This window comes from Oncorhynchus clarkii, chromosome 12 (genome assembly GCF_045791955.1).
Source record: "Oncorhynchus clarkii lewisi isolate Uvic-CL-2024 chromosome 12, UVic_Ocla_1.0, whole genome shotgun sequence".
Taxonomy (NCBI): Eukaryota; Metazoa; Chordata; class Actinopteri; order Salmoniformes; family Salmonidae; genus Oncorhynchus; species Oncorhynchus clarkii.
In genome coordinates, this window is record NC_092158.1 from 52,244,694 (window position 1) to 52,269,485 (window position 24,792).

Consider the following 24,792-nt stretch of genomic DNA (forward strand, 5'->3'; position numbering starts at 1 on the left):
TTCCCCATTGTTACTCTCCTTAGCCTCAGCTGGCAATCTGGGGGAGGGACTCACTGAATCACACAAAAGCAACTTTCAAGTGTTTGTGCAGTGAAGCAGGACAAGATGTCAACAATACTAAGCTGACATTTGAATTGAGTGGCATTTTGTTTTATACAGTAATCGTCGAGCATTATATTGTTAGCGGGTAGTCCATAGAGTAGTTTACATGATTAATTTGACAAACATTGATCCGCGTTATACATTTAAAATACAAATACATTGTAGAAGACAGAGTAATAAAATATTTGGCCCACGAATCACTATTCCTCTATACAGTGGGGCAAAAAGGTATTTAGTCAGCCACTAATTGTGCAAGTTCTCCCACTTAAAAAGATGAGAGAGGCCTGTAATTTTCATCATAGGTACACTTCAACTATGACAGACCAAAAAAATCACATTGTAAAAATCACATTGTAGGATTTTTTATGAATTTATTTGCAAATTATGGCGGAAAATAAGTTTATTAAACAAAAGTTTATCTCAATACTTTGTTATATACCCTTTGTTGGCAATGACTGAGGTCAAACGTTTTCTCTAAGTCTTCACAAGGTTTTCACACACTGTTGCTGGTATTTTGGCCCATTCCTCCATGTAGATCTCCTCTAGAGCAGTGATGTTTTGGGGCTGTTGCTGGGCAACACAGACTTTCAACTCTCTCCAAAGATTTTCTATGGGGTTGAGATCTGGAGACTGGCTAGGCCACTCCAGGACCTTGAAATTTTTCTTACAAAGCCACTCCTTCGTTGCCCGGGCGGTGTGTTTGGGATCATTGTCATGCTGAAAGACCCAGCCACGTTTCATCTTCAATGCCCTTGCTGATGGAAGGAGGTTTTCACTCAAAATCTCACAATACGTGGCCCCATTCATTCTTTCCTTTACATGGATCAGTCGTCCTGGTCCCTTTGCAGAAAAACAGCCCCAACGCATGATGTTTCTACCCCCATGCTTCACAGTAGGTATGGTGTTCTTTGGATGCAACTCAGCATTATTTTTCCTCCAAACACGACGAGTTGAGTTTTTACCAAAAATTTATATTTTGGTTTCATCTGACCATATGACATTCTCCCAATCTTCTTCTGGATCATCCAAATGCTCTCTAGCAAACTTCAGACGGGCCTGGACATGTACTGGCTTAAGCAGGGGAACACGTCTGGCACTGCAGGATTTGAGTCCCTGGCGGCGTAGTGTGTTACTGATGGTAGGCTTTGTTACTTTGGTCCCAGCTCTCTGCAGGTCATTCACTAGGTCCCCACGTGTGGTTCTGGGATTTTTGCTCACCGTTCTTGTGGTCATTTTGACCCCACGGGGTGAGATCTTGCGTGGAGCCCCAGATCGAGGGAGATTATCAGTGGTCTTGTATGTCTTCCATTTCCTAATAATTGCTCCCACAGTTGATTTCTTCAAACCAAGCTGCTTACCTATTGCAGATTCAGTCTTCCCAGCCTGGTGCAGGTCTACAATTTTGTTTCTGGTGACCATTGACAGTTCTTTGGTCTTGGCCATAGTGGAGTTTGGAGTGTGACTGTTTGAGGTTGTGGACAAGTGTCTTTTATACAAGTTCAAACAGGTGCCATTAATACAGGTAACGAGTGGAGGACAGAGGAGCCTCTTGGTACTAGGGGGCAGTATTTTCATTTTTGAAAAAAAAACGTTCCCGTTTTAAACGGGATATTTTGTCAGGACAAGATGCTAGAATATGCATATAATTGACAGCTTTGGATAGAAAACACTAACATTTCCAAAACTGTAAAGATATTGTCTGTGAGTATAACAGAACTGATGTTGCAGGCGAAAGCCTGAGAAAAATCCAAACCAGGAAGTGCCCCAGGAGTCCCTATTGAACTGTGAGTATGCTATGAACCAGCTTACGCTTTCTACATAATCCCCAAGGTGTCTACAGCATTGTCTTGTAGTTTTACGCATATATGTTGAAGAATAGCCGTAGGCGGCCACATTGCGTAAGTGGTCACATGGTGGCTCCGAGAGAGATTCTCGCTTAAAATACAGAGGTAGCCATTACTCCAATCGGTCCTAATGAAAAACGAATTGTCCCGACGGATATATTATCAAATAGATATTAGAAAAACACCTTCAGGATGGATTATAAACAATGTTTGCCATGTTTCTGTTGATATTATGGAGCTAATTTGTAATATTTTTCGCCGTTTTCGTGACTGCAATTTCAGAACAAACGGAGCTATTTCGCCTACAAAAATAATATTTTGGGAAAAAATGAACTTTGGCTATCTACCTGGGAGTCTCGTGAGTGAAAACATCCGAAGTTCATCAAAGGTAAACGATTTAATTTGATTGCTTTTCTGATTTGTGACAAGGTTGCCTGCTGCTAGCAAGGCATAATGCTATGCTAGGCTATCAATAAACTTACACAAATGCTTGTCTAGCTTTAAAGCATGTAAAGCATATTTTGAAAATCTGAGATGACAGGGTGATTAACAAAAGGCTAAGCTGTGTCTCAATATGTTTCATTTGTGATTTTCATGAATAGGAATATTTTCTAGGGATATTTATGTCCGTTGCGTTATGCTAATTATTGTCAGGCGATGATTACGCTCCCGGATCCGGGATGGGGAATATCAAGAGGTTTTAAAGAAGAAGTTACAGGTCTGTGAGAGCCAGAAATCTTGCTTGTTTGTAGGTGACCAAATACTAATTTCCACCATAATTTGCAAATAAATTCATTAAAAATCCTACAATGCGATTTTCTGGATTTATTTTCTCATTTTGTCTGTCATAGTTGAAGTGTACCTATGATGAAAATTACAGGCCTCTCTCATCTTTTTAAGTGGGAGAACTTGCACAATTGGTGGCTGACTAAATACTTTTTGCCCCACTGTACATACAGAATATTTTAATTTTAGCATCCATTTAATCTGCAGCACATACACACAAACATTTACACATGCACAGGCAATCACCCACGCATTGACATACACTTGTGTGCACACAGATAAACAAAGAGAAAATAGAAGAGGTCAAAACTAAATGAAGAGGAAGTGCTACTATAAAGTCTGATATTTCAGTTTTCCGATGTCATATGTGCTGAGTAAACCCAGATAATGTTTTTTCATATAATCTAATCCACCTAGATATATATGAGGTCAATTCTGATTTTCAAACCATCATTTCACACACACACATCTATAGTTGCCTTGCTTAATTTGTTCCACAAAATGGGTTGCCTGTGTGCCAGTCTGCTTCTGCTCTCATCTCTAATGGAATTTTTGGCATGAAAATGACAGCAATGGAGTTAACAAGAGCACTAACAGATTTGGAACCAGGTTACAAAAGGAGCACAATGTCCCATTGATGCATTGCAGTGCAGGTAAAGGCTGCATTCAGAGATGCTATACATGACTCTGAGTCTGTGTTCTCCACATCACTCTGTATAGACAAACGTCAAACTAAAATCCAACAATGCATGTGTGGGTCAAGTGGGTGGCTGTTTCTGGATGGCGCCACTGCCGATGTAAAGACTAAGCACAAACAAACGTGTATTTTTTTGCATGTGCAATACATTATACATTGGCACTGCCAATGGACTCAAGATTTACATCTCTCTGAGAGTTCACAGTGCGTCCTTATCTCCCGCTGTGAAGGAGAGAGGCTTCAGCTCCATGTTGGAGCTTACGACGTCAGAGGTCGCCAGATGAAGAGGACCATCTGTTCTGCATGTGTGGTTCACGGGGAGGTCGTCTACAGGCCGACAGAGCACAGAGAATCGCTGAGAAGTATAAAGACAGTAAACTGATATTGTCGAACATGAGACGGGTGACAAATAGCTCATACAGATGGGAGAAAAGAAAACAACTTAAATTGAGGATCTGAAATAGCAGACCCAACTGACAACATATTCTGTGTTTCCATAAGTTTCAAGTTGTTGATTACAATTATTTATACTCCATGATAAGAAACAATGTATGTGTTAAGAATTTAATTGACAGCCCCAACATGTTTGTGTCATATTTGTGTAGCTTGACGAATCACTATTACTGACATATCCAACTGGTTTAAGTTCTGTTCTGTTACAGATTTGGATCTTAATTTGACCCTGCTTCTCACAGCAGGAAAATTATCTTGCAGGATCATAATAGGAGCGCATGTGAAAGAATGGGACTATAAACTAGTCTAACCTAAACTAGACAAGACTGTCTAAAGATGTTGAAATGTATTGACTTGAGCTCACCTGGCGCAGGGTTCCATTGCTGTTGGCCATTTTGTAGACCATCCATAGCGGGATGAAGGAGAGGGAGATAGTGGCAATGAACCAGCCAATGATGTTAGCCCAGACAGGATAAACATATGTGTTGCTGAACTTCAATGGTGAGTACTTGACTATGGAGAAGATGAAGGTAGCCTATGGTTTGGGAGAGAAAAGTAACTCATTACAAAACAAAATTAACACTCACGCTCTCAACATAGAGATCTGACATGAGGCAAGACCGTGTGCGTGTCAGAGAGAGAAGCAGAAAGAGAAACACAGAGAGTGAGGTGTACGGAAAGCGAGACAAGACAGTGAGACAGTGTTTTGATTGGGATCCCCATTAGCCGACGCCAATGGAGACAGCTAGTCTTACCGGGGTCCGACACGTAACGACAAAGACATTACAGACAAAAGACTTTACAATTTACATACATTTAAAAACATTAACATGTAGTGTGTGTGTGTGTGTGAATCTATCAGCTACACATACATGTCAGTACATACACACAAGTAGGTCACATGGGGGAGAGGCATTGTGCTGCGAGGTGTTACTCTGTTTTTTGAAACCAGGTTTTCTGTTCCCTTGCGCTATATAAGATTGAAGGGAGTTCCATGCACTCATGGCTCTCTATAATACTGTACGTTGAATTTGTTCTGGACCTGGAGACTGTGAAAAGACCCCTGGCGACATGTCTGGTGGGGTAAGTGTGCGTGTCAGCGCTGTGTGCTGTATGAATAATTGAATAAGAGACATTTTTTTTTACCATTTCAAATTATTATTACTCAATTCTATAGTTTGGGTAGCACCAGTGATTTAAGTAAGAAGGTTATGTCATCTAAAACAATAATCTGTTTCCATTACGTGGAATAGTGTCCAAAATTGAAATGGATCCAAGTAAATGTTTGATGAATTAACGATGAATAAAGGATATTGTAAATCATGCTAATATAACGTGTCTGTGTAAGCAGTATATAGGAGAACCAATGGGACTGCCCCGACAGAGCTCCTGACCGACCTGTACTATGGTGCACTACGTTTGTTGGAACATCTCCAGCTTGCTGACAATACATAATTATTCATTTAATATTGACTTCAGCTGTCCCTGGTGTTGAATTTCCCTGGTGTTGACAGTTGACAAGGCATACAATTTGGAATTACCAACACATTAATGTTTCTTATAAAAACAAGAAGTGATACTGGCATGCATAGTACTAATATTAGCCCTTTGATTACTGAATCCTTACTGTGCACACTGTAGGAGTGATGTAGAGCCAGCAGTACTTCATCAAAGGCAGAGGTCTGTAGCCAATCATATCACTGATGTTACCATAGAAACGTTCAGCACCTATAGTTCAAGGGGGGCACGTCACAAAAAGTCACAAATCACCATGTCACCATTGGTTGAATTCCCTATTGTCTTCAGACAGATGCCGTTATTCTAAAGTGAGTACGTTGCTATGACCTATAGGGAGTGTACGACTCACCATAGACCCAGGCGATGCAGACAGACTGACAAATGGCCAGCAGTAGCAGGGTGGTCCCACTGCACACATGGTGGTCTAGCAGCTGAAGAAGGTACATTCCTCCCTGGAGTAAAAACAAAACCTTGTCATGACTTTACCCACACCAAACACAACACTTCAACATACCCAATGTTTTTTGATTTTTTTCCACATTTTGTTACAGCTTTATTCTAAAATGTATTAAATAAAAAAAAATCCTCATTAATCTACACAAAATACCACATAATGATAGTGAAAACAGGTTTTTAGACATTTTTGCTAATTTATTTAAATAAAAAATAAAAAATATTATTTACATAAGGATTCAGACCCTTTGCTATGAGACTCGAAATTGAGCTCAGGTGCATCCTGTTTCCATTGATCATCCTTGAGATGTTTCTACAACTTGATTGGAGTCCACCTGTTGTAAATTAAATTGATTGGACATGATTTGGAAAGGCACACACCTGTCTATATAAGGTCCCACAGTTGACAGTGCAAAAACTAAGCCATGAGGTCGAAGGTTGTCCGTAGAGCTTTGAGAAAGGATTGTTTCAAAGCACAGATCTGGGAAGGGTACCAACACACTTCTGGAGTATTGAAAGTCCCAAAGAACACAATGGCCTCCATCATTCTTAAATGGAACAAGTTTGGAACCACCAAGACACTTTCTAGAGCTGCCCGCCCGGCCAAACTGAGCAATTGGGTGAGAGCTCCAGAGCTCCAGAGTTCCAGAACCTTCCAGAAGGACAACCTTCTCTGCAGCACTCCACCAATCAGGCCTTTATGGTAGAGTGGCTAGACGGAAGCTACTCCTCAGTAAAAAGGCACATGACAGCCTGCTTGGAGTTTGCCAAAAGGCACGTAAAGGACTCTCAGACCATGAGAAACAAGATTCTCTGGTCTGATGAAACCAAGATTGAACTCTTTGGCCTGAATGCCAAGCGTCACATCTGGAGGAAACCTGGCACCATCCCTACGGTCAAGCATGGTGGTGGCAGCATCATGCTGTGGAGAAGTTTTTCAGCGGCAAGGAGTGGGAGCCTAGTCAGGATCGAGGGAAAGATGAACAGAGCAAAGTACAGAGTTCCTTTGATGTAAACCTGCTCCAGAGCGCTCAGGTCCTCAGACTAGGGGGAAGGTTCACCTTCCAACAGGACAACGACCCTAAGCACAAAGCCAAGACAATGCAGGAGTGGCTTCCGGAAAGGTCTCCAAATGTCCTTGAGTGGCCAAGCCAGAGCCTGGACTTTGGATATCTCTGAAGCCCTGAAAATAGCTGTGCAGCAATGCTCCACATCCAACCTGACAGAGCTTGTGAGGATCAGCAGAGAAGAATGTGAGAAACTCCCCAAATACAGGTGTCCAAGCTTGTAGCGTCATACCCAAGAAGACTCAAGGCTGTAATCGCTGCCAAAGGTGCTTCAACAAAGTACTGAGTAAAGTGTCTGAATACTTACTGTATGTAAATGTGATATTTCAGTTTATTTTTATTTTTATTCATATGTAAAATTTCTAAACCTGTTTTTGCTTTGTCACTATGGGGTATTGTGTGTAGATTGATGAGGGGATTTATTTTTTTAAATACATTTTAGAATAAGGTAACATAACAAAATGTGGAACAAGGCAAGGGACTTGAATACTTAGCGACTGCATTGTACCTATACACACTTATAGTCACTACTCCCAAACCTTATATACCAACAAACAACATGTGTGGGTGTATGAATACAGTTTGGGCATGTTCAGGAACATGACCAGTCAAGGGCCTGTATCTTGGATCAGTTTATGATCCCTAGATCAGCACTCCTTCTCTGAGACGCTTTATGAATACGACCCCTGGTAAAACACCAGGCACTAGTCATAGACTAACAGTATGGGTGATGCATTGGTATCTTACCTCTGTGACCAGGGCAAGCCCAAGTATGAAGCCTATTGTGCAGATAGCCAGCAACAGCAGCTCTCTCCTGAACTCACGGCGCAGATAGGTAGGGAACAGATCCACAACAGATGTCATCAAACACTCCAGACCAACAAACTAGAGAAGGAGAGCGAGATTAGATGGATAGTTTGAGTTTATGTCCTTTATGGTCAATTCCATTTCAATTAAAGACAAACTTATATTTTCTCCTTAAAATGTAAACACATAGAAATAAAATAAAATTGGAGTTGACTTCATTCCTGAATTGAAACAGAATTTAAGCCCAGACCTGTTAAGCCATGTTTGACAAACAGTTGACAATGACAATTGACAAAAAGCTTCAGTATGCATGGGAGAAAGAGGGACACTTACCTGGCTATCCAGACCCAGAAGGATGATCATGATGAAGAAACAGGCAGACCAGATCTGAGACATGGGCATCATGGCTACTGCTCGAGGGTACACAATAAATGCCAGCCCAGGACCTGTACAAAGATAGGAACACTGACTGAGTACACTCAATCACTGCACACTGTCCAATTTGTGTCACTACAGTGCACGCTGACTACACATAACTGCACACACTGACTGAACACATGGCCTAAACCTGACCTCACCCGTGGCTGGTCTCGCCCAGCATGTACATGCAACGTACACACATACAGAGAGGATGACTTTCACTTTAGCAGTGATAAATTCATGAACTTCTTTGAGGAAAAGATTATGATTATTAGAAAGCAAATTACGGACTCCTCTTTAAATCTGCGTATTCCCTCAAAGCTCAGTTGTCCTGAGTCTGCACAACTCTGCCAGGACCTAGGATCAAGAGAGACGCTCAAGTGTTTTAGTACTATATCTCTTGACACAATGATGAAAATAATCATGGCCTCTAAACCTTCAAGCTGCATACTGGACCCTATTCCAACTAAACTACTGAAAGAACATAATAAACGGCTCTCTATCCACCGGATGTGTACCAAACTCACTAAAAGTGGCAGTAATAAAGCCTCTCTTGAAAAAGCCAAACCTTGACCCAGAAAATATAAAAAACTATCGGCCTATATCGAATCTTCCATTCCTCTCAAAAATTTTAGAAAAGGCTGTTGCGCAGCAACTCACTGCCTTCCTGAAGACAAACAATGTATACGAAATGCTTCAGTCTGGTTTTAGACCCCATCATAGCACTGAGACGGCACTTGTGAAGGTGGTAAATGACATTTTAATGGCATCGGACCGAGGCTCTGCATCTGTCCTCGTGCTCCTAGACCTTAGTGCTGCTTTTGATACCATCGATCACCACATTCTTTTGGAGAGATTGGAAACCCAAATTGGTCTACACAGACAAGTTCTGGCCTGGTTTAGATCTTATCTGTCAGGAAGATATCAGTTTGTCTCTGTGAATGGTTTGTCCTCTGACAAATCAACTGTAAATTTCGGTGTTCCTCAAGGTTCCGTTCTAGGACCACTATTGTTTTCACTATATATTTTACCTCTTGGGAATGTTATTCGAAAACATAATGTTAACTTTCACTGCTATGCGGATGACACACAGCTGTACATTTCAATGAAACATGGTGAAGCCCCAAAATTGCCCTCACTAGAAGCATGTGTTTCAGACATAAGGAAGTGGATGGCTGCAAACTTTCTACTTTTAAACTCGGACAAAACAGAGATGCTTGTTCTAGGTCCCAAGAAACAAAGAGATCTTCTGTTGAATCTGACAATTAATCTTAATGGTTGTACAGTTGTCTCAAATAAAACTGAAGGACCTCGGCGTTACTCTGGACCCTGATCTCTCTTTTGAAGAACATATCAAGACCATTTCAAGGACAGCTCTTTTCCATCTACGTAACATTGCAAAAATCAGAAACTTTCTGTCCAAAAATGATGCAGAAAAATTAATCCATGCTTTTGTCACTTCTAGGTAAGACTACTGCAATGCTCTACTTTCCGGCTACCCGGATAAAGCACTAAATAAACTTCAGTTAGTGCTAAATACGGCTGCTAGAATCCTGACTAGAACCAAAAAATGTGATCATATTACTCCAGTGCTAGCCTCTCTACACTGGCTTCCTGTCAAAGCAAGGGCTGATTTCAAGGTTTTACTGCTAACCTACAAAGCATTACATGGGCTTGCTCCTACCTATCTCTCTGATTTGGTCCTGCCGTACATACCTACACGTACGCTACGGTCACAAGACGCAGGCCTCCTAATTGTCCCTAGAATTTCTAAGCAAACAGCCGGAGGCAGGGCTTTCTCCTATAGACCGCAAACTCGGTCTCAACCTTTAAGTCTTTACTGAAGACTCATCTCTTCAGTGGGTCATATGATCGAGTGTAGTCTGGCCCAGGAGTGGGAGGGTGAACGGAAAGGCTCTGGAGCAACGAACCGCCCTTGCTGTCTCTGCCTGGCCGGTTCCCCTCTTTCCACTGGGATTCTCTGCCTCTAACCCTATTACAGGGGCTGAGTCACTGGCTTACTGGGGCTCTCTCATGCCATCCCTGAAGGGGGTGCGTCACCTGAGTGGGTTGATTCACTGATGTGGTCATCCTGTCTGGGTTGGCGCCCCCCCCCCCCCCCCCTTGGGTTGTGCCGTGGCGGAGGTCTTTGTGGGCTATACTCAGCCTTGTCTCAGGATGGTAATTTGGTGGTTGAAGATGTCCCTCTAGTGGTGTGGGGGCAATGCTTTGGCAAAGTGGGTGGGGTTATATCCTTCCTGTTTGGCCCTGTCCGGGGGTGTCCTCGGATGGGGCCACAGTGTCTCCTGACCCCTCCTGTCTCAGCCTCCAGTATTTATGCTGCAGTAGTTTATGTGTCGGGGGGCTAGGGTCAGTTTGTTATATCTGGAGTACTTCTCCTGTCCTATTCGGTGTCCTGTGTGAATCTAAGTGTGCGTTCTCTAATCCTCTCCTTCTCTCTTTCTTTCTCTCTCTCGGAGGACCATGCCCCAGGACTACCTGACATGATGACTCCTTGCTGTCCCCAGTCCACCTGGCCGTGCTGCTGCTCCAGTTTCAACTGTTCTGCCTTATCATTATTCGACCATGCTGGTCATTTATGAACATTTGAACATCTTGGCCATGTTCTGTTATAATCTCCACCCGGCACAGCCAGAAGAGGACTGGCCACCCCACATAGCCTGGTTCCTCTCTAGGTTTCTTCCTAGGTTTTGGCCTTTCTAGGGAGTTTTTCCTAGCCACCGTGCTTCTACACCTGCATTGCTTGCTGTTTGGGGTTTTAGGCTGGGTTTCTGTACAGCACTTTGAGATATCAGCTGATGTACGAAGGGCTATATAAATAAATTTGATTTGATCTTGATTTGACATATGAAATTAGGCATGCTCACTAGGGATGAATGGCGGGAACCCGGTTGCCAAGATTTACAGATATTAACCACCCAAAACCATTTCCTTCTTCCGGGAAAAATAACTGTGAGAAACTGGTAAATTATAATTATTTATATGAACAGCATGACGTGAAATTGAACTGTTAAAATATAAATCTGGCTTCTCTACGGCCTTCTCTCTGCTTAATGCATGATGAATCATCAACGCTCAGGTTGGGTACAGACAGCCTATCTCAGTGTGGAACGCAGTTCACAATGCATCATCTCATCATGGTAACTTTTATTATTTTGACAGGTAGCCTATGATACAGTAATATAATGCATAATAAGCTGTCACGAACGTCATCAGGGAAATGACCGGACCAAGGTGCAGCGTGGTGAGTGTACATTTCTCTTTATTATGAATGTCGCCAACAAGAAACAACAAAAACTAACGTGAAGCTTACTAGGGCTATACAGGCCACTAACAAAGTCAACTACCCACAACTAAGGTGGAAAAAGGGCTGCCTAAGTATGATTCCCAATCAGAGACAAGGATAGACAGCTGTCCCTGATTGAGAACCATACCCTGCCAAAACATAGAAACAGAAAACATAGAAATAAAGAAACTAGAATGCCCACCATAGTCACACCCTGGCCTAACAAAAATAGAGAATAAAAGCCTCTCTATGGCCAGGGTGTGACATAAACTTCTAATGTATAGCCTCTGTCTCTGGCACAATACGCACGCACCTGTGCTCCGCTGGCCTCTCTCCTTAAAAAATGCTCCTTAGCTCCTAGAGTCCCATGCAGGAACAGGTAGACTAGAATAGCTTGCTGGACATTCTTTTTTTTTAAGCATTTCTTGAATATTCGAAGAGGGACGCAAGCTCTTGTTTGCTGAATGTTAAATACAGCAGCCAATAGAACTCTCAGGTAGTTTGAAAGAAGAGGGAACCAGTGATGGCGGTAGGCTATAATAACAGTTATTTATTCAGACCCATAACCATTCAATCTTTGTGAAGAGAAGTGAAAACCTTCTGCATCTCATCCTAGTCCTATATTATTCAAGGATGTCACTAGAATTATGCAGATAAGAACAAAACATATTTAATTTAACTGTTGAAAGCAAGGAAGGCATGAAGCAACACTAGAGAGAGGAAAAGGAGGTCGGCTAATAACATTGGAGGAAATATTATGAAAGGTGTATATGAGTCAATTATACAAATAGGCCCCATTATAGTTTAAAATTAAAATCACATTTGCTAGCCTATACTTGTAATTTATTTTTAATGGTTTTAAACGAGGTGCGTAATTCCAGTCCATATAATACAGTATAATACAGTACAGTAATACAGTTCACACTAAAAAATGATCAGCCAACTGGAGCTTGTTAAATGTTTTTAACCAAGAGAGCATATAGCTAGCTCCATCTATGGGCTTTTATGTTTTTTTTCATGTATTTTTTTTCTGGGCTTAATGTGCACTAGCCAATATAACATATACAGTATGTATTGGATAATGGCACAATCATTTGGGCTTTTTTTGGGCTTGGGCTCATGAAATGTCTTTAATGTAGGGCTCATAAAATGTATTTAATATATGGCTCATCAGGCTCAGGTAGCATCAGGATAAAATGTTTGATCAAAGCTCCAATCAAAGGGCTCCCGAATGGTGCAGCGGTCTAAGGCACTGCATCGCAGTGCTAGAGGCGTCACTACAGACCCTGGCTCGATCTCGGGCTGTATCACAACCGGCCGTGATCGGGAGTCCCATAGGGCGGCGCACAATTTGCCCAGCATCATCCGGGTTAGGGGAGGGTATGGCTGGAGGGGTTTACTTGGTTCATCATGTTCTAGAGACTCCTTGTTTCGGGCAGGGTGCCTGCAGGCTTACTTAGGTCATCAGGTGAATAGTGTTTCCTCCGACACATTTGGTGTCTGGGTTAAGCAGGCAGGTGTTAAGAAGTGTGGTTTTGCGGGTCATGTTTCGGAGGAGGCACGACTCAACCTTCACCTCTCGAGCCTGTTGGAGTTTCATTTACATATGTATTCAGACCCTTTACTCTGTACTTTGTTGAGGCATCTTTGGCAGTGATTACAGCCTTGAGTGTTCTTGGGTATGACCCTAAAAGCTTGGCATACCTGTATTTAGGGAGTTTCTCCCATTCTTCTCTGCGGTTCCTCTCAAGCTCTGTCAGGTTGGATGTGGAGCGTCACTGTACAGCTATTTTCAGGTCTCTCCAGAGATGTTTGATCGGGTTCAAGTCCGGGCTCTGGCTGGGCCACTCAAGGACATTCAGAGACTTGTCCCAAAGCCACTCCTGCATTGTCTTGGCTGTGTGCTTAGTGTCGTTGTCATGCTGGAAGGTGAATCTTCGTCTGAGGTCCTGAGCACTCTGGAGCAGGTTTTCATCAAGGATCTCTCTGTACTTTGCTCCATCTTTGCCTGAATCCTGACTAGGCTCCCAGTCCCTGCCGCTGAAAAACATCCCCCCAGCATGATGCTGCCACCACCATGATTCATCGTAGGGATGGTGCCAGGTTTCCTCCAGACGTGGTACTTGGCATTCAGGCCAAAGAGTTCAATCTTGGTTTCATCAGACCAGAGAATCTTGTTTCTCATGGTCTGAGAGTCTTTAGGTGCCTTTTGGCAAACTAAAAGGGGGCTGTCATGTGCCATTTACTGAGGAGTGGCTTCTGTCTGGCCACTCTACCATAAAGGCCTGGTTGGTAGCTAGAGAGATGGTTGTCCTTCTGGAAGGTTCTCCCATCTCCACGGAGGAATTCTAGAGCTCTGTCAAAGTGACGATTGGGTTCTTGGTCACCTACCTGACCAAGGCACTTCTCCCCCGATTGCTCACTTTGGATGGGCGTCCAGCTCTTGGAAGAGTCTTGGTGGTTCCAAACTTCTTCCATTTAAGAATGATGGAGGCCACTGTGTTCTTGGGGACCTTCAATGGATGCAGAAACGTTTTGGTACCCTTCTCCAGACCTTTGCCTCGACACAATCCTGTCTCAGAGCTCTACGGACAATTCCTTTGACGTCATGGCTTAGTTTTTGCTCTGACATGCACTGTCAACTAAGAGACCTTATATAGACAGGTGTGTGCCTTTCTAAATCATATCCAGTCAATTTAATTTACCACAGGAGGACTCCAATGAAGTTGTAGAAACATCTCAAGGATGATCAATGGAAGCAGGATGCACCTTAGCTCAATTTCGAGTCTCATAGCAAAGGGTCTGAATCCATTTTAGAAAAAGGCTGTAACAATACAAAATGTGGAAAAAGTCAAGGTGTCTGAATTTTTTCAGAAGGCACTGCATATGCTTTATAATGCTTTTGAATTACACTTCCGGTTTTCGAGGGAAATACCTTGGAGAAAAGTGATTTATTCTCGGGATGGAACATTTGTAAAATTACGGAAAATATTTAACTCTAATGGGCACACACAAATGGACACATTTTTTTGTTAACTGTATTGCGGATGTATTATCCTCAGAAATTATATACTGTATGTCCAATTTGTTACACAAATGGCTCAGTAAACAAACACAATGTCACGTCCTGACCTCAGTTCCTTTTTTATGTCTCTATTTTAGTTTGGTCAGGGCGTGAGTTGGGGTGGGCATTCTATGTGTTGTTCTATGTTTTTGTATTTCTGTGTTTGGCCTGGTATGGTTCCCAATCAGAGGCAGCTGTTTATGGTTGTCTCTGATTGAGAACCATACTTAGTCAGCCTGATTTCCCACTATGATTTGTGGGTAGTTGTCTGCCAGACAGAACTGTTTCGTTTTCGTTCGTTCTCTTGTTATTTTGTTTTTGTGTTCAGTTTAAATAAATATTAACATGGACACGTACCACGCTGCATATTGGTCCGATCCTTCCTACTCCTCCTCAGAAGAGGAGGAAAACCGTTACACACACATGTGACCCGTTTCAGGAAGCTAGGCATATGTCACACGTCACTACTTCACAGGAGAGGCATTTGAACATAATTATTTTTTATTATTTATCAAAATGCGTTTTTTGGCAGAACTACCTTTTGGAACATGTGAACTTTCATGTGCCTTAATAACAAACCTGAATGCCATCTGTAAATACAAATAAAATGATTTAATTACGAGCCTAATTTTGCCAGAAAGTCACTCTAATTGCAAGTTAAAGCATACTGTTCACTAACTAGCGAACATAGCTCGCTGGCTCGCTAGCTAAAGTTACGTGTATGATCTGTGTAGTCATTTTATTTGTATCTCAGAAATCCATTGGCATTGCTAGTTATAGCCTAATGTTAGCTAGCTAGCTAACATTGGACCTAGTTGGTTAGCTTTAGCTACTTACAGATTCATACCACAGCATTTCATGCATGGTGGTTATCTATGACAATCAGTATATCTAGTAGTATGGGTTGGGATTATGGTTTATTCTTTCGCTAGCTAGCGAGCTAGCTACATGACCCATCAAGTTAGCCAGGTGTGTCTGGGGGTGATTACGGCCATCTATTGTATTTCATGAACATGTGTATGTGTCTAGACAAAAGTGTCCCATCCAGTTAGCTAGATGTGGCTGGGGGGTGCCTATAGCAATTATTTATGACACATCAAGCATCATCTAACGATGATAAAATATTTAAACAATATTTTTATCTGGACACTCTCTATTTTTGATATTGCCACAATGCATATATGCAAGTAACAATTTCACTGTACCGTTTATGCCTTCTGTATCCTGTGCATGTGACAAATAAACGTTGATTTTATTTGATATGGTGTGTGTTTACTAGAAACGGTAATGTGAAGAACAACATGACCTGCACCAAAGTCAGATTAGGATATAGGCCAAGGACTAGATAAAGTGCATTTTTACCTGGAGTTTTTCCTTATTGTAGGCTCTTTCACCACTTTTAGTCTTGAAATCTTTGGTTGTTTACTACACTACCTTACTCACTCTGTTTAGCACATGGCCTGACATGTGAATCCTTAAAGAGATGGGTGGGGCTAAGGCTTAAGAGGGTGTGAACGATGCTGAATAGGTGTAGACAAAGAAGAGCTCTCCAGTAGGTGTCCCAAAATATTCAAGAGCCATTTTCTCAAAAGTGGGGTTACAAATCAATCTACTTTCAAAGCAGAATTACTTTCCCATTGTTCCTCAACTGTTGTGTATGATATGCCATTTTGTAGCTCTGAGTTTCCAACCATTTCAAATGTTGCTACATAAGACCAAATCGAGGTGGTCGGTCACATATAGAAACCAAATATAAAACAATTATTTAAAGAAGATTACTTACTATAAGAAGTTTTCACAGTCATTGTGGATGAATTTGGTGTGAACCATCTGTGACCTTTGGCTTTTACGGCATTATGATCTTCTATGGAATAATGTCAAACATTCTAATGGTAAAATCCATCTCTCTTGTCTGTTACAGTATCAACGTTTACCTGACTCAGCCACCTCTTCAATGGACACCCCCTGTTCATAGGTCATGAAGCCCAAAACAGAGAAGATTGCAAAGCCTGACACGATGCTGGTGCCACTGTTTAGAAGACACAGGTAAAAACAGTCCCTGGGGGAAAAAAAACAAATTACATGGGAAATAGTGATCTATCTTTGGCCTGGAGATACTTTATAACTTGCGAGTGATTCCCAAAGTCTCTTAATCCTATAAATCTGCAGTATTTATTTTTAGTCAGTGTCAAGCAGTCAGACTGGGGGTGGGTTTCACTGACACTCCGGAGACCATAGAGTTGGAAAGAGGGCACACTCCTTATCTTTGTATGTATTGCTTCTGTGAGAGCATGGGCAGCTTTAAGGTTGGTGATTTACTGCCACCTGTAGTGCAGGAATGTTTGCTCAGGAGTATAAGTCATTGGCTGATCCCTCCTACTGACCTGTGATCCCACATAGGAAGTCCCACCCGGTTGACTACTTTAAAAATGCTGAAATACTTCAATGGTGCTGCCCATACTAAAAAAGTGAGGTTTGTGGCATGTGTGTCCTCTATACATCCCTACGCCAGTGACTCACTTGTAGCAGTCGTTGTTGTAACTGTTGTAGCTGCCCAGGGATGTGAGAAAGCCCAAGCTGATAGCATAGGAGAAGAAAATCTGTGTGCCTGCATCCATCCACACCTTAGATGGGATGAATAGCATATTACACATAACATTCAATTCATGGAGATATTATGATTCTTGTTTGTTTGTTTGTTTGTTTGTTTGTTTGCGTGTGTGTGCGCGTGCTGAGCCGGCAAAGGCTTGACATCGAAAGTCTGGGTGACGCCACCAAACGGCAACACCTCCAGTCTGTTCTCAGTGCAAAACTGCCCAAAAAATATGAGGATACTGAAACACAGTGGAGCATGATCAAGTCCACCATCCTCAACACCTGCAAGAACACCCTAATGATGAAGAAGGACTCAGAAATTGAACAGCTCATTAACACCAAGCGGAGAACATCCTGCGCCTGGCACAACGACATCAACTGCTTTACCAGAAGAGAAACTCACGCCAGGGGGAAGAAGGAACTAAAGAACACCGGGTAAGGGAACTAAAGAACAAATGGACAGGAAAGGCACTGGAGATCCAGCAACTAGCAGACTCTGGAGATTCCGGAGGCTTTTTCGACTCCATGAAGGTGGTATGTGGACCCAGTTACTGTTAACTCGAAATGACACAACGACAAGGTTCCAGTTTAACAAAGTTTACTACACCGTATGAACACCATCAAAGGTCACCATTACACTCGAGGCTAAGTCCATCAACGACTAGACTTCCTGTGCATGCGCACTCTTGACTGAGTGATAGCCCCGTAAATAGAAATATTGGGATACTTAAAACATGAACTTAACAGTTACCGCGGCCTAAACCCAATCCGCTCCAAAGGTGGGCCAAAGTTGCTAAAGGATGACGAATCCATCCAATCCCATTGGAAAGACTACTTCAAAGAGCTCCTCAACAGAAAGACAACGGTTGAGAGGGCAGTTGAGAGTGAAGCACAAAGGAGGACATAGGATAACTACCCAACCTGCAGGAGTTGCAAGATGCCATCAGGAAGATGAGGGACAACAAGGCCACTGGTCCTGATAGGATTCCAGTGGAAATCCTAAAGGAAGGCGGGCCAGATCTCCTAGATCACATACAGTACATGCCTTGCTCTTTAAGATCAAGGACAAGGAGGAAATCCCTGCAGAACTCAGGGACACCCTAATCATCACAATTTTTTGGTGGACATGAGGGAGGCATCTCCCTTATGTCCACCACCAGAAAAACACTTTCCCGCATACTGGGCAACTGACTCCTTTCCCTGTCAGAAGAAATTCTCCCAGAATGTCAGTGTGGCTTTCACCCAACAAAGTCACCATGGACATGACTTTTCACTGCGTGGCAAATGCAAGAAGCAACCACTGTAAAGACCTTACAAAAGGGGGAACTTAATACGATATGTTATTTGCATAGACGTATGGAACCCTCTTTGTTATTGGTCTATTAACCATCACCATGCAAACCGAAACTGATGCCCATTCAAACAGGCATCAGAAGGTCCTGTGTAGTATGTATTGCATTTTCAACCAGCAACTACCAGGAAATAACACTGACACAACACTTAATACGCCACCATCTAAGCTGTGCCAGTGGAGCATTCTCAAGACAAGCGCACAAACATCAGTTTCCTGGAGGTGGCCCGAACATGAAGAGCATCACCACCACCCAAAACCAGCTCAGATGGACTGACCATTTTGTTAGGATGCCCAACTCCTGCCTCCAGAAACAGGTGCTGTACTCACAACTAAACTAAGGGAAGAGTTCCCCGGGCGGACAAAATAAGCGGTACGAGGATAACATCAAAACATCAAGACATATTCCAGTTGAGAGCACACTGTAAAAAGACAGGTCGACAATGGAGGAAAACTCTCCATGAGGGTGAAGCACTTATGAAGATCTTCGCCGTGCAGCTTATGACAAGCGGCAACTTCGAAAGAAGAACATTTCCATCAAGAAGGCCCAACCACCATCCACCACCACTACTCAACCTTGCCCACACAGCACCAAAATGTGCGGCTCCCGGATTGGCATATTCAGCCATCTGAAGACCCACAAGCAGGATCCACCAGAAGAACAATCATACTCGACCCCGAGTGATCGCCGGTGATGATGATGATTATAATGATGGTGTGTGTGTTTCTGTGTGCGTGTGTGTCAAGCCATGTACTGTTGGTCTACCTGTGGGTCTGTGAGGCGGGAGATGTCAGGGTAAATGTAAAAGATGATGCCGTCTATGGCTCCAGGCAGAGTGACACCGCGGACCAGCAGGACCAGGAGCATGGCATATGGGAATGTGGCCGTAAAGTAAGCAGCCTGACAGGAGAGATAACAGAAATAACTTAGTACATTGTAATCTACACAACCCTGTCAGTTTGTAGAAGGAGTTATGGTCATATTGAATTGGTGGAGACTATATGCAGTCAGAGTGAAGTCATTGAGTAAGACAACAAGTTATAATGTGCACTAATATAGATAAACTTACGGATATGTACAATGCTGTGCCAAGAAATCAGTACAAAATGTACTGTATAGCTCACAGAACACATTTTCCCGAAGAAAAAAAGGCTCAACAACAAATCTCAGGATCTTTAACGTTGAGGTGATATGGTTTTCTCAGTGACTTAAAGGGTGAGTTAAAACCCAGCAAACATATTGGCATTTTAGGCTGCCCACATTGTGCCGATGCGCCTTTGCTATTTAAAAGGAATGTGTTTATTTATTACAATTTAGTTTAATGCATGAATGGCATACTTTTCAATTCTTGAAGGTATTTTTTAGGGAACGAGATACATTGAACTCCGAAAGACAAACAAGTTGTTAACATCATACATATATGTTTTACAAAAGAAACTGTTTAGTTTCTCATATGTCACATGCACAAAAAATTGGGCTTCACACAACAGAACACAAACTGGAACAACACACTCTGTTACGGTTGCACAAAAATAATTACTTGCAAACCATGCCCCCAAATCTTCCAATGAGCCCCTCTTCTAGCTGGGCTTTGTATTAAGTATTTTAGTATTTTATTCCCATTCGGAAGTCCAGAGAGGACATACAGTGCATTCCGAAAGTATTCAGACCCCTTGACTTTTTCATTTTTTTGTTACATTACAGCCTTATTCTAAAATGGATCAAATGTATTAATCTACACACAATACCCCATAATAACAAAGCATAAACAGGATTTTAGACATATTTGCAAATGTTTAAAAAAATTAAAAACAGAAATGCCTTATTTACAAAATGCAAAATCCCTTGTCATGTCGAGATTATTTATTTCATGATCACGACATTAAAGCTGTTTTATCGAGATCACAAGATAATTTTCTCATGATCCCGGCTTAACAAAAGTTGTTTTGTCGAGATCGTGAGATTAACTCTATCAATAGGAGTAAACGCATTGACGATAGATTGACAATATGGCTAAGGCGGCAAAGACAACGGTGTATCAGGGCGTATGTTTTTATTGATTGCTACACTAAGGGTTGGTGCTTTTAATGCTAACACCATGCCTTCATTTGTGTTTGGCAGTCATTGTGGAGCTGACCACTCACACCAGGGCAGAGCCATTCATAAAAAGAACAGGGTCCATGTTGGGCTGATGTGGGATTGGTGTGGGCTAATCAGTATCGGTTGGTGTGGGCTAGCCCATATTGGGTTGGTGTGGGCTTGGCGTGGGCTAGCCCGTGCCCAAATAATACCCACATGGGGCTAATTGGGTCATTTTTGCTGGGAAGGTACAAGCAGGGGACTCAAGGACATCAGTTGCATCAGTTACTGCACATACAAAATTCGTAGATAAAACGTAGATAAAAAATAACCATACCACATTCTAACCAGTAGATGTAGTAGTTACAATAGTGTGATACTGGATATCACACACAATGCCACTGTGGAAATAGAGTGGGTATGTTCATAGAGGTCAGTTAGTATTAATTGATTCTCACCTTGCCTGTGGACTTAATTCCCTTCCAGACACAGAAGTAACAGATGACCCAGGTGAGAAGGAGACACAGCGCCAGCTCCCATCTGATGTTGCCCATCTCCTCGATCCCCCCGGAAATGTTCAGCACCCTGCGTCTGTGAGAGAGAGAGAGAGAGAGAGAGAGAAGGTGAGGGAATCCTGCGCAACACGTCACATGCGTAAAGTAAGGGGGGCTGCTTACTCCCAAAACTCCATGACTGGTAGTGTGGTATTCTGTCTTGATGTCAGGTTGGTGCTGCGATTCTGCTTGCTGTCATCCATGCATGAGTCTAGGGCAGACAAGTTGATTTGGTACATGTAACACACATTGGAAATTGACAATTCAACTTTTTGATTGACCCTCCTTACATTGTACCTCCCCATATCATGGTATAGTATTACAAGATATAGTTTGTTAAAAAAAAATGTAGTTCACAAACTTTAAGGCCTGGTACTAAATCATCCTTGTTTTGGCAATAGTTAATGGTAATGAGATAACACATTTTTTTTTAAATGGTGTAATAAAATAACAGGGTACAACAGCTTAAACTTTAATAAACAAATGTAATAATCACAAAGGAATGGTCCACCTAATTATCTTTGGTTAACTGCCAGTTATGGCCCCTCTCTGTTAATTAATGTTGTACGCTGGTAACTCAAACTCTTTGACCCCTCCCCATGCCTCTTATGACCTCTCCCCATGCCTTGTTTTATTTTATTTATTTTTATTTCACCTTTATTTAACTAGGCAAGTCAGTTAAGAACAAATTATTATGTACAATGTCGGCCTACCAAAAGGCAAAATGCCTCCTGTGGGGATGGGGGCTGGGAATGAAAAGAAAAATAAATGAAATAAAAATATAGGACAAAAAACACATCACGACAAGAGAGACAACACAACACTACATAAAGAGAGACCTATAAGACAACAACATAGCATGGCAGCAACACATGACAACAGCATGGTAGCAACACAACATGACAACAGCATGGTAGCAATACAACATGGTAGCAGCACAACATGGTAGCAGAACAAACATTATTGGGCACAGACAACAGCACAAAGGGCAAGAAGATAGAGACAACAATACATCACGCAAAGCAGCCACAACTGTCAGTAAGAGTGTCCATGATTGAGTCTTTGAGTCTCTTACCAGTGTTCCACCAGTTTCCGCAGCTTGCCCAGGGTAGCTCTGCACTGAAGGAGGAGAAGAGATAGAAAAAGGCCCATGCCAAGATCACAATGTAGGAGGTGGCACTGAATGAGATGACAAGGTTACAGGCGTAGCCCATACCTGTGGGAAAATAACATGTTTTAGCACTCCGCACCATTTTAATACAGATTGTGAAAATCTTAGTTGTCCCAAAATGGTTGTAGCGGTACATATATTTAATAAAAACGTACAAGTAGATTAAATGTAGGGATTAATTTGTGTGCTATACTTTCTACTGTTCATACAATGCATATAATAAGTTGTACGTGGGGTCCTGACTTGGGAAACCTGTGCATACGTTAGGCATTTTCTTGAGCACCGATGGGCCTTTGTGGGTAAATGACAGAATAGTTAGGATAACTAGAAAATAAGAATAGTTAGGATAACTAGAAAATAAGTATTTGATGTTTCCCCATGCGCCAACATAAAAAGGTTTACCCTCAAATAGCGGACATATCTTCCTCCAACATGTTATTCCTCCCTGGCTGGTGTATTGTCCCAGAGAAGTCTCCAGGAAGAATAGCGGGATCCCGCACGTCACCAAGAACAAAACATATGGAATGAAGAACACACCTGCCAGACACGAAAAATCAGGTCAATCAAGATATGCGCAAATGTCACTGTTAACGAAATTACGCACACAGTTTATCAAATGCATTGCTCTAATGCGATCCAATGACCGACGTTTGGACAACATCAGAGTTTTACTGGTTTCCACTAGTTACCCCAGCCACAAAGTCCAAATTGGCTAGGGCTTCCCATAAAAACTCATGAAACTAAAATGTGCTTTTTGGTCTTAATTTAAGTTTAGAGTTAGGTTTAACATTAGATTTTAAGAAGATAAATTGTAGAAATAGGTGTGGTTATGAATTTGTGGCTGTGGTAACTGGTGACAACCGTTTTCACTCACCCCCTCCGTTTTTGTAACACAAGTAAGGGAATCTCCACACGTTTCCAGGTCCAATTATAGCTCCCATCACCGTTAAAATATACTCGGCTTTACTCTCCCAGTTTCCCCGCGCTTCCAGCTCCTTTAGTTTTGCTTGGCCATTGGCTGTGCTGGGCATCATTTGCAGTTTGGGGTCATTTTTCTCGTTGTAGTTCATGGTGGTACCCGATACTTTTTAGGATGCGTAAGTAAAGTTTTCCTTGGATTTGAGAAGTTGTAGCTGACGTTGTCACTGTCGGAAGGCTATATAGACAGGATATGTGTGTAAACCAAACCCACCAATCCTGTCCTAAATGGGGTCAAGGGTGGAATTAGAGGAAAACTGTGCAGGACCAATCCTCATATGAATGAAACTGGCAGATCGAAAGAGCAGTGGCGAGAGAGGGGGCTGAGGGAGTGTGGTTTCTTATGTGTGTGTGTGAGAGAGAGAGAGAGAGAGAGAGAGAGAGAGAGAGAGAGAGAGAGAGAGAGAGATGTGTGGTTTCGTAAACATGTGTGCGAGTGAAAAGAGAGGGGAGAAGAGATAGGGCAAGTCATAAAGCCCACCTATTTCTACAATTTATCTTCGTAAAATGTGATTTTAACCACACTTTTTGTTTTCATGCATTTATACAATATGGACAATTTTTACTTTGCGGCTGTGGTAAAGAGTAAGAACCGAGATTGAATGTCAGTTTCTGTTTCTGGGAAACGATGTCACAGTCCCCAATATTGGCTATACACTCCAAATACACATGTGTATGTGTATTTTATGTGTATTCTGAGAGAATCACCGTATTTGTATTTATATGTATTAGGGATCCCCATTAGCTGATGACAAGGCAGCAGCTACTCTTCCTGGGGTCTAACCACATTAAAGCACGTACATATAACAAAGTATTAAACATTACATCATTTAACATTGTTACACCACTACATATCTACAATACAAAATGTATAATACCAACATTACAACAATATTACAATGTACGTGTGTGGAGAGTGCGTATGTCTGGGCCTTTGTGTGTTTCTCTTCACAGTCCCTGCCGTTCCATAAAGTGTATGTCTACAGGGGTATGCATATCTGTGTTGTTGGCTTGTGCACAGCTACAAACGCATTAGTAGACAACATTGGCAAATCTGTCCATTGTCTTATTATGCAATTTGACATAAAAATTAGATAATGTGATTCATTTTGATAAGCAAGTTTTTTTTGTAAATAAATAGTTCTTGTTTTATATAAATACATATATGTATTATTATTATTTGTATTATTATTATTATCTTTATAACATGTAGGCCCTTTTGTAAAATCCTATCCAGTAATCGTTCGGGTTTGATCATCTGTCACGGGAAGACAAGGAAAACGTGCCGATGGGGTTTCAATGCCGATGGGGTTTCAAATGCTAATTAAACCTAACGGAAAGTGATGAAACCACTTTATTTGCCAAACATATCTTGCCATATTTAAATTTCATATAAATTACATTGTCCTTTACAGTCTTGTCTGAAACACTCTGAAAGACTACATTAAGACTGTTAAAACTTGTAATATTAATCTGTATCCAGACGATGTGCCCCAACGGTTGACCAGGCTATGTTAGAGCTGCAATATGACCTTGTTGCCTTAC

At 41.9% G+C, this 24,792-nt stretch overlaps 1 protein-coding gene across 1 annotated transcript; it reads right to left on the reverse strand.

The window, feature by feature from the left end:
• Positions 1–3,592: 3,592 nt before the first annotated feature.
• LOC139422070 (sodium- and chloride-dependent GABA transporter 2-like) lies at positions 3,593–23,308 on the reverse strand. The gene is made up of 14 exons (XM_071173216.1): positions 23,144–23,308; positions 22,672–22,806; positions 22,174–22,314; positions 21,222–21,309; positions 21,003–21,135; positions 19,231–19,365; positions 17,039–17,142; positions 16,453–16,577; positions 8,061–8,173; positions 7,668–7,805; positions 5,750–5,852; positions 5,510–5,610; positions 4,247–4,417; positions 3,593–3,784 (listed from the first exon to the last, which is right to left on the reverse strand). Exons 1-14 carry the CDS (start codon positions 23,301–23,303, stop codon positions 3,629–3,631), a joined length of 1,803 nt encoding a protein of 600 aa, XP_071029317.1. The 5' UTR covers positions 23,304–23,308; the 3' UTR covers positions 3,593–3,628.
• Between the last annotated feature and the right edge of the window lie 1,484 nt (positions 23,309–24,792).